The sequence below is a fragment of the Megalopta genalis genome, chromosome 5 (assembly GCF_051020955.1).
Source record: "Megalopta genalis isolate 19385.01 chromosome 5, iyMegGena1_principal, whole genome shotgun sequence".
Lineage (NCBI taxonomy): Eukaryota > Metazoa > Arthropoda > Insecta > Hymenoptera > Halictidae > Megalopta > Megalopta genalis.
This window is the reverse complement of record NC_135017.1, coordinates 21,031,479-21,047,913: the sequence shown is the minus strand read 5'-3', so window position 1 is coordinate 21,047,913 and position 16,435 is coordinate 21,031,479. Positions and strand designations below refer to the sequence as shown.

At 36.6% G+C, this 16,435-nt stretch overlaps 1 protein-coding gene across 2 annotated transcripts in view; it reads right to left on the bottom strand.

Moving 5' to 3' along the window:
• Positions 1-2,428: 2,428 nt before the first annotated feature.
• The window catches only part of LOC117219798 (organic cation transporter protein), a 31,000-nt gene continuing 16,993 nt past the window's right edge, over positions 2,429-16,435 (bottom strand). For both annotated transcript variants that reach the window (XM_033469241.2, XM_076522537.1), the window contains 8 exons: positions 8,621-8,946; positions 7,428-7,531; positions 7,157-7,311; positions 5,962-6,272; positions 5,198-5,510; positions 4,092-4,273; positions 3,514-3,650; positions 2,429-2,975 (listed from right to left, as the gene is read on the bottom strand). In XM_033469241.2, the coding sequence (XP_033325132.2) occupies positions 2,918-2,975; positions 3,514-3,650; positions 4,092-4,273; positions 5,198-5,510; positions 5,962-6,272; positions 7,157-7,311; positions 7,428-7,531; positions 8,621-8,946 (1,586 nt within the window). In that variant the 3' untranslated portion in view covers positions 2,429-2,917. The remainder of the gene's footprint in view (positions 2,976-3,513; positions 3,651-4,091; positions 4,274-5,197; positions 5,511-5,961; positions 6,273-7,156; positions 7,312-7,427; positions 7,532-8,620; positions 8,947-16,435) is intronic.

The following is a 16,435-nucleotide window of genomic DNA, read 5'->3' as shown; positions in this document are numbered from 1 at the left end:
GCAGAGACGCGTATTAATACGAAATGAATTTGTTTAGACTTAATATCGTACAACGTTAATTATCACATAGAATGAATTAATAATTAATAATTAAATAAACGATTCCCGCGATAAATCGTTCGGCGTCGCGGCTATTCGCGCGAAGAGAAGCGACGCGAATAATTCAGAATTGTGCTTCGGATGTCGCAGAGGCGCGTATTAATACGAAATGAATCTTTTTTAGACTTAATATCGTACAACGTTAATTATCACATAGAATGAATTAATAATTAATAATTAAATAAACGATTCCCGCTATGAACCGTTCGGCGTCGCGGCTATTCGCGCGAAGAGAAGCGACGCGAATAATTCAGAATTGTGCTTCGGATGTCGCAGAGACGCGTATTAATATGAAATGAATTTGTTTAGACTTAATATCGTACAACGTTAATTATCACACAGAATTTTATATTTATTGTAAAGCGAATTATCGCGCGCGGAATTAGCAGAATTGATTTCGTCGAATGGCGAGACGACGTTCGCGAAAATAAGACAAACGAAACACAATGAAATATTTCTCGGACATAGCGCGGGACAAAAGATGATAAACACGACAGGATTTACATTCAGGCGACAGTATTATGTAAACATTGTACGCGATCATCGCAATTTCCGTTAATTGTTGTGCGCCCGCGTTGTGCTCTGTTCCCGTAAAAAGCGCCGACGGACGAGCCAACATCGTCGGGCACTTTAACGTTTAAACCGTTTCATCCGGTAAACGGAAATGCATTCAATAACGCATTTGATGCATGACTGTTTACCTCGTAAGAGGACGCTGTAACCGGAATACTGATTTAGTGCGGAGGCTCATAATTGCATTGAATTCCTACGAACGGGGAAAATATTATAGCAACTCTATCGGAAAATGGTTACATAAAACCGCGTCAACGATGTTTGCGTTCGTTGCTGTTTTGGAAAATTGTAAAGCTGGATTTAGAAGCGGGAACGATTAAAAGCTATTTAGTAAGTAATTATACTAATTTTAGCAATAACTATATAGCAGTAATTCTATAATTATATAATATAAATAAATTATATTATATAATTATTGATAGATAGATTAAATATTATATATATAAATATAATATCAGTAATTATATAATTATATAATATATATTTATATTATATAATTACAAATATATAATATATATTTATATTATATAATTACAAATATATAATATACATAAATCATATTATATAATTATATATATATATATATAAATATAGTAATTATAGTAATTAAAAATAGATTAGAAATACACGAATATTTATATTAACGTAATTCACAATATATAATTTATAATTAATATAATTTATGTATACTAGATTGTGTTTCGAATTCGTAATGGATTTTCTTATCGATTTCTGGGTTCTCGGCCCGAACGAGCTCCGTATCGCCGCGTTCTGTCAAAAACGTTCGAGTTAAGCGAGTCGCATAAGGATTTCCTCCATAAAATCAAGGTAAAGGCAGCGCAAGTACGAAACTCCTCGATTTTTATTCCCAGTTGGGTTATGTTTTCGCTGGAACAAGCGCAGCCGCGGCAGGTTCGCGTTTTTACTACCAGTTTCAACCACAAAATAAACAAAAAATCCGTTCGTCAACGGAGCATGTAAAAGTGCGTTAACCTTGAATTTATATGGAGAGTGGCTGCAAGTCCTTCCTCATCGTTGCAAACCATGGTAAAAAACAGAAAATCCAGTTTGTGTTACACCTGTTAAATAAGTAATTACAATTATTGCTTTGATCGTTGAAAAGAAGTGAAAGGACATTTAAAAAGGACTCGCGTGAGTTCAACTTGTTTATTGCTTCGCTGTTTAAATTAATATCTATGCTATTTAAATTAATAAATGCCAAAAAATGTAATTATCCACAATCACTATAAAATCGTTGATGTTTTCGACGACAGTAGCCTTCTGTTCCTTTTTAAAAATTTGATTACGTCAAATTTTATGGTGTTATTAAATTTTGTCCCATAGTTAAATATTGTTTAAACACGTTCAAATGTTTACGAAGCTGTACAAAAATATACTATTGTATTTAGAAAATTCTACAGAACCATCTGAGATGCAAGAATGAGTGATATATAACTTTTATAGTTAGAACTTCATCTCTTTTTTAACATTTTTTCCAGAAACAGATTAATAGAGGAAAATAGCTTTCATATTTCGGTATGGTGCATCAGAGTAAGGGTGAAATTTCTTGCCCGTGTAATTATTCAAGTAGACAGAATTTGTTCTATCTGTGCTTGAAATTTATAATTATCCTTAATATCCTGCAATTATTGCTGGCCGCGCAAGGACAGCACCGTGAAATTAAATTCCTCGTTATTTGTGGAACAGGGAAGCTCGAATAATCGGGAGTGGACGGTGAACAATGAAATTTCTGGTCTATAAAATATAAGATCTATTTATACATTCGCATACAAATGGTACAAGGCACTTCCTTTGCAACTGTCTGTTGGCAGTAGATAATGCTCCTCGTGGTCTTGTAAACACCGGTATCAAAAATATTCGTCCAACAAATGGGGGACCATCTAATAGAATTCTATTCGCCTAAAAGAGTGTCCCATTGTTTCGCGCGGATACGCTGCTCGATTCCGTCAAATACGAATGACAAGGTCAATTTCGGCTGGAATATGAGATTGATATGTTTCTAGGTATGCGCGAAGAGAAAGAAAAACAGTGTTCTTCGGATGCCGTTAAAAATTGTGAATGTAACGTAATAAATAAGAACGCGGAATGATCTCAGTATTACTTATATGTATATATATACACCTAATTACTCTACGAAAATCAATGTTCTCGATTTCTCGCTATTGCCCCGTCGCACTTCGTTTAAAAAAACACTCCGTCGCATGGCTTTCGTTGCAGTTATCGTTCACAGCGCTGCTTCCGCCTCGACATCCTTCGGTTTCTTCTTTATCTTGCGCGGTTTCCTGAAAGAAATAATGCACTCGAATGAAACAGCGAGATTTTTGATTATTTTGCTTCACTTTAAGTTACAAATGTTCCGTCTAAATTCCAGTTTTTTTAGCAATTAGTGTCGATAATTATATATCTTTATTCTTATATAATTATATAAGAAATAACGCACTCGAATGAAACAGCGAGATTTTGGATTATTTTGCTTCACTTTAAGTTACAAATGTTCCATCGAAATTCCAGTTTTTTAGCAATCAGTGTCGATAATTATACATCTTTATTCTTATATAATTATATAAGAAATAACGCACTCGAATGAAACAGCGAGATTTTTGATTATTTTGCTTCACTTTAAGTTACAAATGTTCCGTCTAAATTCCAGTTTTTTTTTTTAATAATCAGTGCCGATTATTATTTGCATTAAACCGGACAAAAGATCAACGTTGATCTCGAAGAGGATAAACGAAATAGGTAAAAAAAGAAACGTGTAAATAAATGTGGATGCATTTGTAAAATATAGTCAATCATTTCGAGGTCTGCGGTATAACTCACTTTCCAAACTCTTCACCGTCGTGAAGCGTTTCCGGAAGTGTACACCCAACAGTTTCTGGTAGCAGAAGACAGAGCGCAGCACCAACAAGTGGCAGAATCCCAAAGAAGGCCGGCGGAAGCCATGTTTGAATATGATCCTGCAAGAAGGGGTGGAAATGCGAATAAGACAATTGATCTATAGCAAATTGATGTGCAATGCAAAAATAAATTTAGCAAGTAAAAGTAAGTGTCGTTTAGATTCTTGTTTTGCCCTCTTATTTTACAAAATAATTCTTAGGAAAATGCATGAACTGAATTGGCCCCTTTTGCTCAATCAATTTACTGACTCGTGAACTTACATATTCGCAGAGTAAATGTTAACGTCATTAACATTTAATAATATTTAATAATACTTAATAATACTTAATAATATTTAATAATACTTAATAATACTTAATAATACTTAATAATATTTAATAATACTTAATAATATTTAATATTTGATAATACTTAATAATATTTAATATTTAATAATACTTAACAATATTTAATGTCTAATGATATTTAATATTAAATAATCCAATAATGCTCGAGCTTACCAAAGAGACCACGAATGGTGCCGTGATGGAACCTATTCTCGCGCACATGCTGCTAGTGCCCACGCCAATGTTTCGAACAACCGTGGGGAATAATTCGCCGGAGAACAAATAAACCGTAGTGAAGGAGACCGACATGCCGACGATGCCGGTACAGACTAGAATCAATCGAAGCCATGCGATATCTGCAAAAACAAGACGAACCATAATCAGTACCACTAAACACTTTTCCATGATTTCCATCCGAGGAGTGTGCAACTCTAATGAGACATTTCTGTCGTAAATGCATCAAATTCGCACAGTCTATTTACCAATTAGCAACGACAATTTTCTGACAGAACTGCGAAAAAGACTTTTACAATTTTTGCTTGAATTCTTAATCAGTTCATAGTCTTCATCACTCCATAACTACAACAATTCTTCACACTTCGAGAACTGGCGTTTTTTTTTAATTATTAATAAGTAAACTGACGATTTTATGCATGTGACGAACGTGTGAATCAAATAGAAAACAGTTAAAACATTGAAACAACATTCAAATGCAGTTGCACTCATTCGAGCTTGTTAAAATGATTAAGAATACAGTAAATTCTCCTTAATTAATGCTCAAATTGTGCATAAAAATAGACAATTTGGGAAGAGGGGATACGATTATTCGAGCCATGCGGCTCATTTTTATAGTAATCGATTGTCAACAGCTATAAAAATGAGCCGCAAGGCTATGTGCCTAAATATCTACCATATATAGGTATTGTTTATTATTACGCCCATTTATTAATACCTAGAATAATCGTGTCTCCTCTCCCCAAATTGTCCATTTTTGTGTATCTGAGCGTCAATCCGAGCGTCAATTAGGAAGAATTTACTGTACATGTCCTATACAGCTTCAATATTTCGCAATTGGCGCAGGCGAGTTTTATTTCGCACAAAAATCTGCAATCTACCCAATATAAATATAAATATATCCAGGAACAACGTCACAAACAAGTATATCCTGGCAACAATCGAATTCAAAAGGAACCACTTGTTCGGCCTTCGGCCGTCCTAATATTGCTGCGTCCTCTGAAATCGATTAGTAGCCGGAAGGATAGTCTAAAACAGCGATTCACCATTCGAGACGACGATCAGCAAGAGAGCGGCGACGCCGGTGATCGTGTTGCTGGCGATCAACGTGATCCTTCTACCCAATCTGTTCATTGCCCACCAAGCGACGAAATTTCCGGGTATCTGAATCGCGCCTGATACCGTGAAATTCAGGAAAATATTGCCGCCGACTTGTCCAATGTATTGCGACATCCCGAACAAACCCATTCCGCAGACGATCCAATTGAAGAAGATCGACAAGGACTTCACCCTCATGTTCGGCGTGCGGAAGAGATCTACGAAGGATGCCTTGTGGTCCGATTCGGTCCGTTTGGAATTCTGAAACGAGAGGATACGTCGATTTGATGAATAATGATGTAACCTTTCTTTCTTTTTAATATGTTACAAGATGTGTAAATTCGTTGGGAACAGATACTTATTTTGTAGCATTTATGTGATACGCTTTATTTTATATTCGACATTTTTTACTCAGTTTTTCACGATTGCACTTTGGACGCCAGGATCTACTTGTACGAGCAATTTATCAAGATAATTTACTAATTAACTGATTTGTCCGCGAAACGAAAATATGTCTGGAAATTTACGAGTTAAAAATTTGTAAAACTATTCGCGAAGAACTGTTCTCGCGTGTAAAATAATAGTTTATTTCGGATGAAATTCTCGAGATTCTCATCGCGAGCGAACAAATCTATCGGTTAGAAAAAATTGTAAAATTGAGTCCGCTTTCTTGGGATCGTTGAATTCGTCGCGATAGACGGAGAAACATTACCTGGTGCAAACAGTGTTGCCTAACCAAGTCTGGAATGTCCTTGTTTTCTATCTTATTAATATTAGCGGCCTTTTGTAGAACTTTGCAGGCTGCCCGTTGCCTGCCAAATGCCAGCAACCATCTTGGAGATTCAGGAACGATCCACCAGTAGCTCAGAAGGATTATAGAAGGCAGCGTGATCGCGATCTGCAGGTGTTGCCAATGGCGGAATAGAAATGCAAGACCGGCCAGTGACATGTGGCCCAAACTAAATGGAATTTGATAAAGTACTGTGATGGCTGCCCTCCATTGCGTGCCGACGATCTCCATACCTGCGAGAATTGCAGATGTTAAAATTACATTTAAATTCGTTGACTTTTCGTTGCATTATGAATATTGCACGAACTTTAATCGCGTTAAAACCGCCACGTTTCGGCAAGTATTACATAAATTGGATACCGTGCATTCCGAGAAGTCTGATTTTACACTCATTTATGTAACGTAGAAAGTTATTTTCGGTGTTATATGCATTTATTTTTACGTGTTTGTGCTCGTTTAGAAAGCGTCGCAATGCCCACAAAAATATTTACTTCCATGAAAACTGTTTAAATTCAGACGAAAATGAAATATTTTATTAAAGTAGAAAAATATGTGAAAATCAGTCTGCTGGAAAGCTACGTGGATTTCGCAATATCTGAACTTTTATTTTGTAATTTTCCGTGCTGGTAACCGAACTGTTTGATTAGTTAAAACGTATTCTAGTTTTTATAGCAATCGTTCGCGAGCTGAATGAGAAACAGAATATTTTAATAAAATACGAACACTTTCAAAATACTGTCAGCTTTTGTTTTATATTTTCAGTGTTCCCTTTAATGTACAACGCGAGAAATATTTCTTGAAAATAATTCTTCATAGTGGTTAATCTTGGAATTTTTCAGTGTTCTTTTCAATGAAAGAAATATTTTTTGATAATAATCCTTGCGGCTCGTTTTTATTACCGATATTACCGTATTTGTTACCGATTGTCAACAACTATAAAAACGAGCCGCAAGGCTCGAATAATCGCATCTTCTCTCTTCCCAAATTGTCCATTTTTTTCATCAATTAAAGAGAATTTACTAATTAAGTAACATGTTATTAAAGGGTTGCCGGTCATCGGCGTGTTTCCAACAAATGACAAATTAATAACGGCAATGGTTAAATCATGATTACTTACAAATAACGTAACTGGTAACCATCGTGCCGCCAGTGGCCAAGGCACTGAGCAATTTCATCAGCAACAGCGCCGGAAACCACGGCACCACCGCGCAGCCGATACCGGAAATCAGCTGGAGAATCACGGACACCATCAACGGCATCTTCCTGCCATATCTACGGCAAACGATTAACGCATGTTTATTCGATCGGACGGCCATACGGCGGCACTGTCGAATATTATTGTTCAGAATCGACAGATTATACACGTAATGAATCAATATTGTCTGTACCTATCTGCTAGATTGCCAAATATAATATTGCCCAAAAGCACGCCGAACATCAAAATAGATTGCTGGATATTGGCGTAATGCGTTCGACTGCATACTAAGTTCCACTGAAATAATGTAATAATAAACAAAAATTTATTTACAACTTGTACAGACATGCGTATAAACGGGAACCGTTCATAAATCTTGTATATCGATCACAGAGAGAAGGAAACTGTTGCAAGACATTTCCATCGTGAAGTAAACTCTCTCTCTCTCCCTCCCTCTCTCTCTCTCTCTATCTCTCTCTCGCTCTCTTATCATATCCATGCAACTATTTTCAAAATGACTAATCTATCGCCATAAAATAAGAACGAAAAAGCTCGTTAGAAAATTAAATGCTACTACATACAGTAATTTCTCTCGGAAAATGCCAAAATTCGGGTTGCCGTGAATTTCATTGTTCTACGCCTGTGTGATTTATTGCTACGTCGATGAAAAGGATCGACGAATTCTTTTATTAACATAAGTTATTTAATAAATGTTTAACTTCTGAATGATTTCTCCTTCGTGTCGTGTCAAGTGGTCTCCGAATTGCCTTCGAATCGTGTCACGTGGCCTCCGAATTGCCTTCGAACCATGGCAAAAAATTAGAAAATCCCAGATTTGCCGATTTCAACTTCGATCTCCGAACATTTCCGGGAGAAATTACCGGTACCTCGTGTACACTATGTTCGCGTGAACTAAAAAGGAACAAACTGATTCGCTACTTCGAGTGCTCAAACGACCGATTAAAATCTAACGGAATACATATATCACTTTGTGCAGCACAGTCTGCTAAAAAAAAGAAAAAAACGAGAAACATTACAAAAAACGAAGAAAACGTGGCTAGGAAAAACATACTGACCGGGACGATTGCACTTACCCAATCAAACGCTCGTGGAGAACATTATGATTATTTTTTAAAACACGGTTTCACGCGATGCGATCCAGTTCGTGAGCGACACTTTTCGTGAACGAGAGTCCCGCGTGCTATTCACGCGCCTCGTAAATGTTTACGAACGAAATTGCATTGCCGAGCGAAATACATTGTATATCATTTAATGATTAATTCTATGATCTCTCCGTCACTGGAATTTCAAGTTTATTGATTACCGCCGCTTCCGCACACGAGCGAAACCTCGGCGAAACCGAGGCCGATCGATCAGAACAATTACCTGCGACGTGATCGTCTCGGAAAACGTGCTCTTGTCGTACTCCCACTCGGTGCACTCCGTCAGTGTACCATTGACATTGACTATGCACTGGTCGAACGATTCTGTGCGAGCTGGCGCGGTGCAGTTGTACTGCTGGTGTGGCGCCATGAAGACGATCGCGAGCTGGTGCCAAGCAATCGGGAACTTGACCAACGAGATTGCCAGACACACGTAAATTTGCCATCTGCCAAGGTCCCCGATCGCCTCTTGCACGGCATCGACCTCCTCGTCGTTGTCCGCATAATCCTCTTTGCCATTTGTTACCACTTGCTTGCCGTTCACACCCGCTGAAAAATATTCAAATGCTTAGACAGGGAACCGCAGTAATGTTTTCTTAATTGACGCTCGGATTGTCCACGAAAATGGACAATTTGGGAAGTGGTAGCCTTGCGAATTCGAGCCTTGCGACTGGTTTTTATGGTTACCGATTATAAAAACCGGAAAAATCGTATCTGCTGTGCCCAAATTGTCCATTTTTCTGCACAATATAAGCGTCAGTTAGGGAGACATTGTTGTATTGAGCACTTGGATTAGGTGAATTTAGGTTCAGGGAACAATACTTGAGCGAGGTGTCTCGAGTGAACCGTTGAAATAGCGATGACTCCATTTTTTTATCTTTTTTACAACGTAAAACATTAATGAAACTTTTTGTCGATTTCCAAACGAATTCTTTCACGCGCTTCAAGATACATTAATATTTTTCTCGTTACATTTTATAGTATTACTTTATTTAATTTATATATTTATATAATATATATTTATATATTTAATATATTTATAATTGCTTCTAATTTATGATTATTTGAAAGAAATAATATAACATTGTATTCGTATTGAAACCAACTATCGTAATATGACTGAACAAAATGTATGGTCCCATTTAAAAAAACCAACTTGACCTTGAAATATCATTCATTATTATGTCAATAAAGAAATGATTGATACTGTCTAAAACATCTCTTTATACTGAACACTTTTTGTATAAACATTGTTTTCGTAGCTTCGATCTATTCCGAGATATTTCACTGTTCTCAATAAGGCGTAACACCCTGTATATATTAATATATTTACATATTTTATTATACATTTTGTCGTTAACATATAAAATATTTAGAAAACAATGCGACTCGTGGAATGTATGATTGTTGAACATCGAACTGGAAACTATCGCAATAATGTTTCTTTTTTTGATTACGCTTCTCTCGGGTTCAAGAAATCTCGTTCCTCAAAGATCACGCTTCAATATGGCAATTCCAAATTCTGCGTACACAATGGCCAACTCGCGGAATACTCGTACGAATCGTCTCAGACTCTCTGGAATCTGCTTGTATAATACATCGCGGAGTATTCGAGGGATCCGATATGAATCATGCTGTACACGAAATGCTAGTTTACGGGCTCAACTCCAGAAACTGGAGCGAAACTGTTCCAATCTCGCGAGATGCGATACGTAACACATCCCGGACGCGGGAAAGCAGACTATTCTAAACTGAAACGGAGTCGGTGGAAGTCATCTCAGGTTCAATTAGATCCGACATGAATCATCCTAGAACGAGACAGACGTTCATTACGTATCCTTCTAGATCCAATAAAGTCGATAAAAGTCGCTGCTGATCGGATGATACAATAGACTGGGTGCAAACGATTTTGAACTCGCGAGATCCTATGTACCATAATTCGCTTGCGCGTGCGTGTATGTATCGTCAGTGTCTAATGCCATTTGTCGAATTCGTTGGCACGATTTCTATCGATTCTATAAAGAAACGTGTCGGATTCCCCGAGGACAGGATTAATTGTATCGAATTTATCGAATCTTGTAACGTCTGTACCGGATCCTTGAAACTCGAGAGGTTGCTATTGAGTCCTTGAGACTGACGAGGCGATCCATTATCACGTCTACTAAAGTGTTGATAGCGTACGCCGTCTCTCTTTGGTCTCTTTTTATCGATTTTTTCCTTCCACGCACATGATTACACTATTTTCTAAGATTGATGCGGCTTTCCTTATTTAACCACCAGTCACTTACGCGACAAGATTGATGCGAGGATTTTTAATGAACCGGTTCTTGAATCATATAATAACGTACAAAAGTTGAGATACGTCTAGCTTGGCCGATTTAATAGGTTTTTTCTTCTATGCAATTTTTAATAAATTTGTAGACCGATGACTATCCGAAGAGTTATTCTCTCTTTGCGGCACCTTTTCTGATGCAGCAGGCATGTTTCAACAAACGCGCGGTACATACGTTGCTGAAGAAATTAGGCTTCGACGTTCAGTTTTATAGCCGCGAATTCTCTGTAATTTTCCAGCTGGATTTCTTCGTCGCGACAGTTCAATTTTTGGAATAATCCGTGTTGATCGATGTACTCCTCGATTGGAATCGAACGGTTTACGATGCAAACGATAGTGAGCTATAACAGCCGAAAATACTGCTCGCAATAGTGCTTCGCATCTTTCTCGCGTACTTTTCCATCAGAGATGCGTATCGATTAATAATTCATCCTGTGTAGCCGATAAATTGATTCACCGAAACGATTAATACCGTTTGCTTTTTAATCGCAGAAGATGGAAATAGAATTACAGCAGCGACTCACTTATCTTGTGGTTTGTTTTTGAAATATTCCGATGCCAAAACATTTTATCAACTACAAATTTCATTCAAGTTCTCTGCTAGGCGATTATGTATCTAAATAATATAATGATTAGATAATGGAACGTTTGGGTACCGGAATACGGTCAGATTATTTTTATATAGTTTTTATTGTTACCGACTGTCAACAATTATGAAAACGCGAGTCGCGAGGCTGGAATATAATAATTGTAATAATAATAATCCATTTTTGTTTCCAAGCTGGACGTCGATTGGGGAGAATTTACTGTATTCTAAAGATTATGTTCGGATAAGAGAATCTCTACTGTACCTAAAAATATTGAAAGCTAATAACATTGTTTTAAGTATTTGAAAGCAGGAATTTGGAAGCAAGAATTTTGTGAAAAAAATGATCGAAGTTTCACTCTGCGAAACAGACGAAACACGCCTCGTTATACCGACACTTGTTTAAATGTTTGAAACAGAATGTTAATGAATAAAATTAACGAATATTCATTTCGAAGGTTCACGGCGTACGATTATCGGTCGCAGAAACATTAATGGTAAGCCGACACGAGCAAGGATTAAATTGATAGCAAACACACATCCAAAACAAAGATGATTGCGAAGGCTAACTCAATCTAATAATTAACAGCTCGGAAGATTGCGATTAATTGTCACTTAAACGACTTTGACCTTTGATCTGTACTTCTTTTTTTCGGAGGGAGGGGGCAGACGCGTTCCAGAGTTATTATCATCGGTACTTTCCGTGTGCGGTGTAATTCTGAAATTCGTGTGTTAACAAATTCGATTAAAAAATGTAACAGAATCAAAGTATTCTATCTAATCAAATTTTAAATTAAAAAGTTACACGACACCAATTATATTTTTCAACATTCTTATCTTTCGCAGGTCCTCATCAAAATCGGGAGATCTAGTAAATTAGCGCAAAAATTAGTTGTCAAATCAGACCAAATAATTATAATTCAGAGTGTTGAGTATTGAGTGTTTAAGTATTAAGTGTTTAAGTATTAAGTATTTAAGTATTAAGTATTTAAGTATTGAGAGTATTTAAGTATTGAGAGTATTTAAGTATTGAGAGTATTTAAGTATTGAGAGTATTTAAGTATTGAGAGTATTTAAGTATTGAGAGTATTTAAGTATTGAGAGTATTTAAGTATTGAGAGTATTTAAGTATTGAGAGTATTTAAGTATTGAGAGTATTTAAGTATTGAGAGTATTTAAGTATTGAGAGTATTTAAGTATTGAGAGTATTTAAGTATTGAGAGTATTTAAGTATTGAGAGTATTTAAGTATTGAGAGTATTTAAGTATTAAGTATTAAGTATTAAGTATTAAGTATTAAGTATTAAGTATTAAGTATTAGGTATTAAGTATTAAGTGTATATATATTTAAATATTTAAAACAAAACTTAAAACAAATTAAGTTATAATTCAAAACAAATGTCAATATCTACAATTTTGTATTATGTGTTTGTATAAACAGTGACCCCTGTCGCAATTAACACGTCAAACATGGTTATACACTGTAACTTATCTATTGCATACAATATTTCAACATTATATGTTGAATCACATAAAAGAAACTTCATCGTGGCGCCACGGGCAATTTCTGCAAAAAACCGGCGTGGCGTTTCTGTGGACAATCTGACCGTCAATTAGAGAGACATTAACTGTACCACCGCGCAGTGCGCGCGTCGCGACGCAGGCACGCCCGGCAAGAAATGTTACAAGGAAAAGCGCGCGCGGCACCGTCTCGAGGATGTTTCTCACGACGGTGTCAAGAGAGATTCCTTGGATTTCTAATTGCATATTCACACCGCGGTATCCTGTTAGCCGCCGATCGGCTCGGCCGAGCGATCGCTAATGAGATAGCGGTCGGGGGAAGGTAACGAAAAAAAAGAAGAAAAAAACGCCGCGTTCACAATTAAATTGTTTACTTCGGATCGATTACCGTTCATTCGTATTCACCCCTACTCCGCGACGGAGGACGGACCGGCGACGACGGCGACGGCGACGGTGTCGTTTCTTGCGCAACAAGTGGGTGTGCGCCGGAAAGAGAAGACCGATTGGTCGGTTGCGTATGCGCTTATCAAACGGCCGAGCTATGCCACGCTGTTTTACACATGTTTCGTATGTCAACAGTGTCACAGGAAAAACAAGAGGCCGCGTCACGATCGCGCGCACGCGGCGTTCACGGTTACGCGTGGTTTTACGTATGCGCCGTAGATCGAACTCTCTCGGCACCTAAGCGGAAATGCTTGTCCGAGAGCGGCCCAACTACGTGCATTATATTGCAATACATTCGGTACCCTAACTTTCGACAGATAGAAATTATCGGCACGCCAAGCTTTCTCGGACAGCGCCGGCTGGAAATGCGAGCGACTTTTCTCAACGCTAAATCTATCACCGCCGGTCGAACGACCGGTTTCCCATTTTGTTTATTTCGTAATTGTCGAGCCGATGAAGCTGTCCCCGTGTAAATATCGTCGAACGTATTTCTTTACCCGGGCACACGCTATTATAAAAATTGTAGAAAATTTGAAGATATTCTATCTTTTGATTCTCACGAGCTAAATTTTTTAGACGCTTTTAGACCTCGGTAGACTTAGAGTTAATTACAAATCCCTCCAACCCCTTTCAGTCACTAAAATGCACTAATAACAATAAATTAAAAAAGAAATGAAACTTCGTCCAGGTTCGAAGCAGAAAATCGAATTATTCTAAGGGAAATTATAAATCGTATATTGTTTCAGTCGAAATAGTTCGGTAAAATGCATGACGGTCTGCAGCGGCAGCCAGAGATCATTGTTTATTGTCTGCTCGGAGCAATGAAATCGCTAAATGTCTTAGTACCGCTGCCAGCGTCGCGTGTTTTGTCAAATTATGTCACGCTGTAAACGGTTCAATTTATGTCGCGGTGTTATTAAATTTCGCTTCCTTCAGTTTATCAAGGAAGTATGAATTAAGCAATTATTTAGGATTAACGTACAAGACGTTGTTAGAATGAAACTGGTCATTTGATTTTTCAGTTTTTCTTATGCTCTTTCGTAAGTGGGACTCTATTTAGTTGAACTTTCTAAGAAATACTGTAAGCTAATCTGCATTGACGTAAGCATTTTCAGCCTATCAATGAGTCATTGACATTATACTCGGGTGACATTTGTACGCTAAACGTCATTTAAATCGGATCTCGCATTGATAGAGCCTCAAATGCTTGTTTAATGTATATGCACGACTTCGAATTTCGTATTAACTAAAGTAAAAGGATCATATTAAGGATAGTATATGTAATATAATATATATAATATTAATATAATATAATATAATATAATATAATATAATATAATATAATATAATATAATATAATATAATATAATATAATATAATATAATATAATATAATATAATATAATATAATATAATATAATATAATATATATATATAATATTAATTTAATATAATATAATATATATAATATTAATATCTACTGTCAGGAATTTTTTGAAACCTCGTTAAGCACTAATTTAACTTTCGTAATAAAGAAATATTCGCAACGAGTAATTTATTGCATAAATTAATTACTGTTCGCGATAATATTGACACCTCCAATATTTATCTCGCACAAAATGTCGAAATCCATGGTTGTTCAAACGCGTAATCAAATAATAGACAAACACCGTTACAAAATCATATCGTTGAAAATGAATAACTGCGAAACATTTTTCATGTTTGTTTGTTAAAGTCCAGGGAACTTATCGATTAGGTATTCGTTAATGTTTACGATCGTGATTTGTAATACTGAATATTTTGAAGTATGTTACATAAAACTGTGACATCACGGCGTACTCGTGCCGACAATATTGTTCCCGTTGGGGGTTCCAAAGTTCTACATTTCGTTACCGATGAAGTTCCAAAGTTTACGAAAATCCCTGACATCGGCCGAGGTTAACGTCAACACGGGCTCGCGTTTATTGTTCGTCCGTCTCTCCGCTGTGTAAACTGTGAACCGGTTGAACTTTCCATTGACGAACTTTGTCCGGATAAAATTGGACAAAGTTCCCCCCGCCGAATGACACAGATCTAGATTATCGAAATCCGGCTGTATTCGCGCACTCTTCGCGTAACATTTGCATGACGTATTTTTAACGCTGAAAGTGATCACGGGCGAATAGCATTCGCGAACTACAGTTGTAATTATTAAATCACCTCCTTTAATTATTTATCATTATTATTTATTCGACTGCAATTTAATATTAGACCCTAATTGTCGCTTACACGTAAATTCTTTTTCAATTTTAATATATTCACGATTATTTGCAGCCTTCTGCAATTTATTTAGTTCTCATCTATATTTTTAACCATTAATTAAAATTAAAATTAAAGACTAAAATTAAAATTAAGATTAAAATGAAAGAATCGTATTTGAAGAGGTTGGCAGAGCAATTAAATAAAACTTATGGCAGACTTATGGTAAACTTGTGGTCTACGGGTGAAAATATTCGAATATAAAGTATCGATATGTATTTTTGTTATACGATTATTTATGCGAGTTCAAAACGTGTCGTTGAATATTGCGTTGCCTTATTAATTGCATCAATGATTTCTCTCTCACTAAACTCTGAATACTAAACTATGAATACTAAATACTAAACTCTGAATACTAAACTATGAATACTAAATACTAAACTCTGAATACTAAACAATTAATATTCATCGACCTCGGATCGATAAATTAATTAACGTTGAAATATATCTTGCTCCATGAAAGCACAGCGTTTGATATTACAACAAGCTCCTCTCGAAGTCCGTTTAGTATCCACGCAATACGGTCCCGTCCACGTGGGTATTCATTGTAAACGTTCTTTTTTTCTCTGGTTGTTGCCGGTTTTGTTTAGTGATTCTTCCTTGTTATTATTCGAGCAAACGCCTGAAGAATTACGTAGGAAGAATTTGCATTTCTGCCAGTGCACATTGCAGGTGTAGCACAAGGTCGGGGCCTTGGAACGCATTGTCCATGATAGAAAAGCCATATCTGGCCAGCAAATCAACCGAACCGATATTCAGCCAATCCAAAGCCAATTACAAATTAACTTTACAGTTTTCGTATCGAAAACCGACCGTTGGAAAAATCATTTAAACATTTTAAATCATTTAAACGATCATT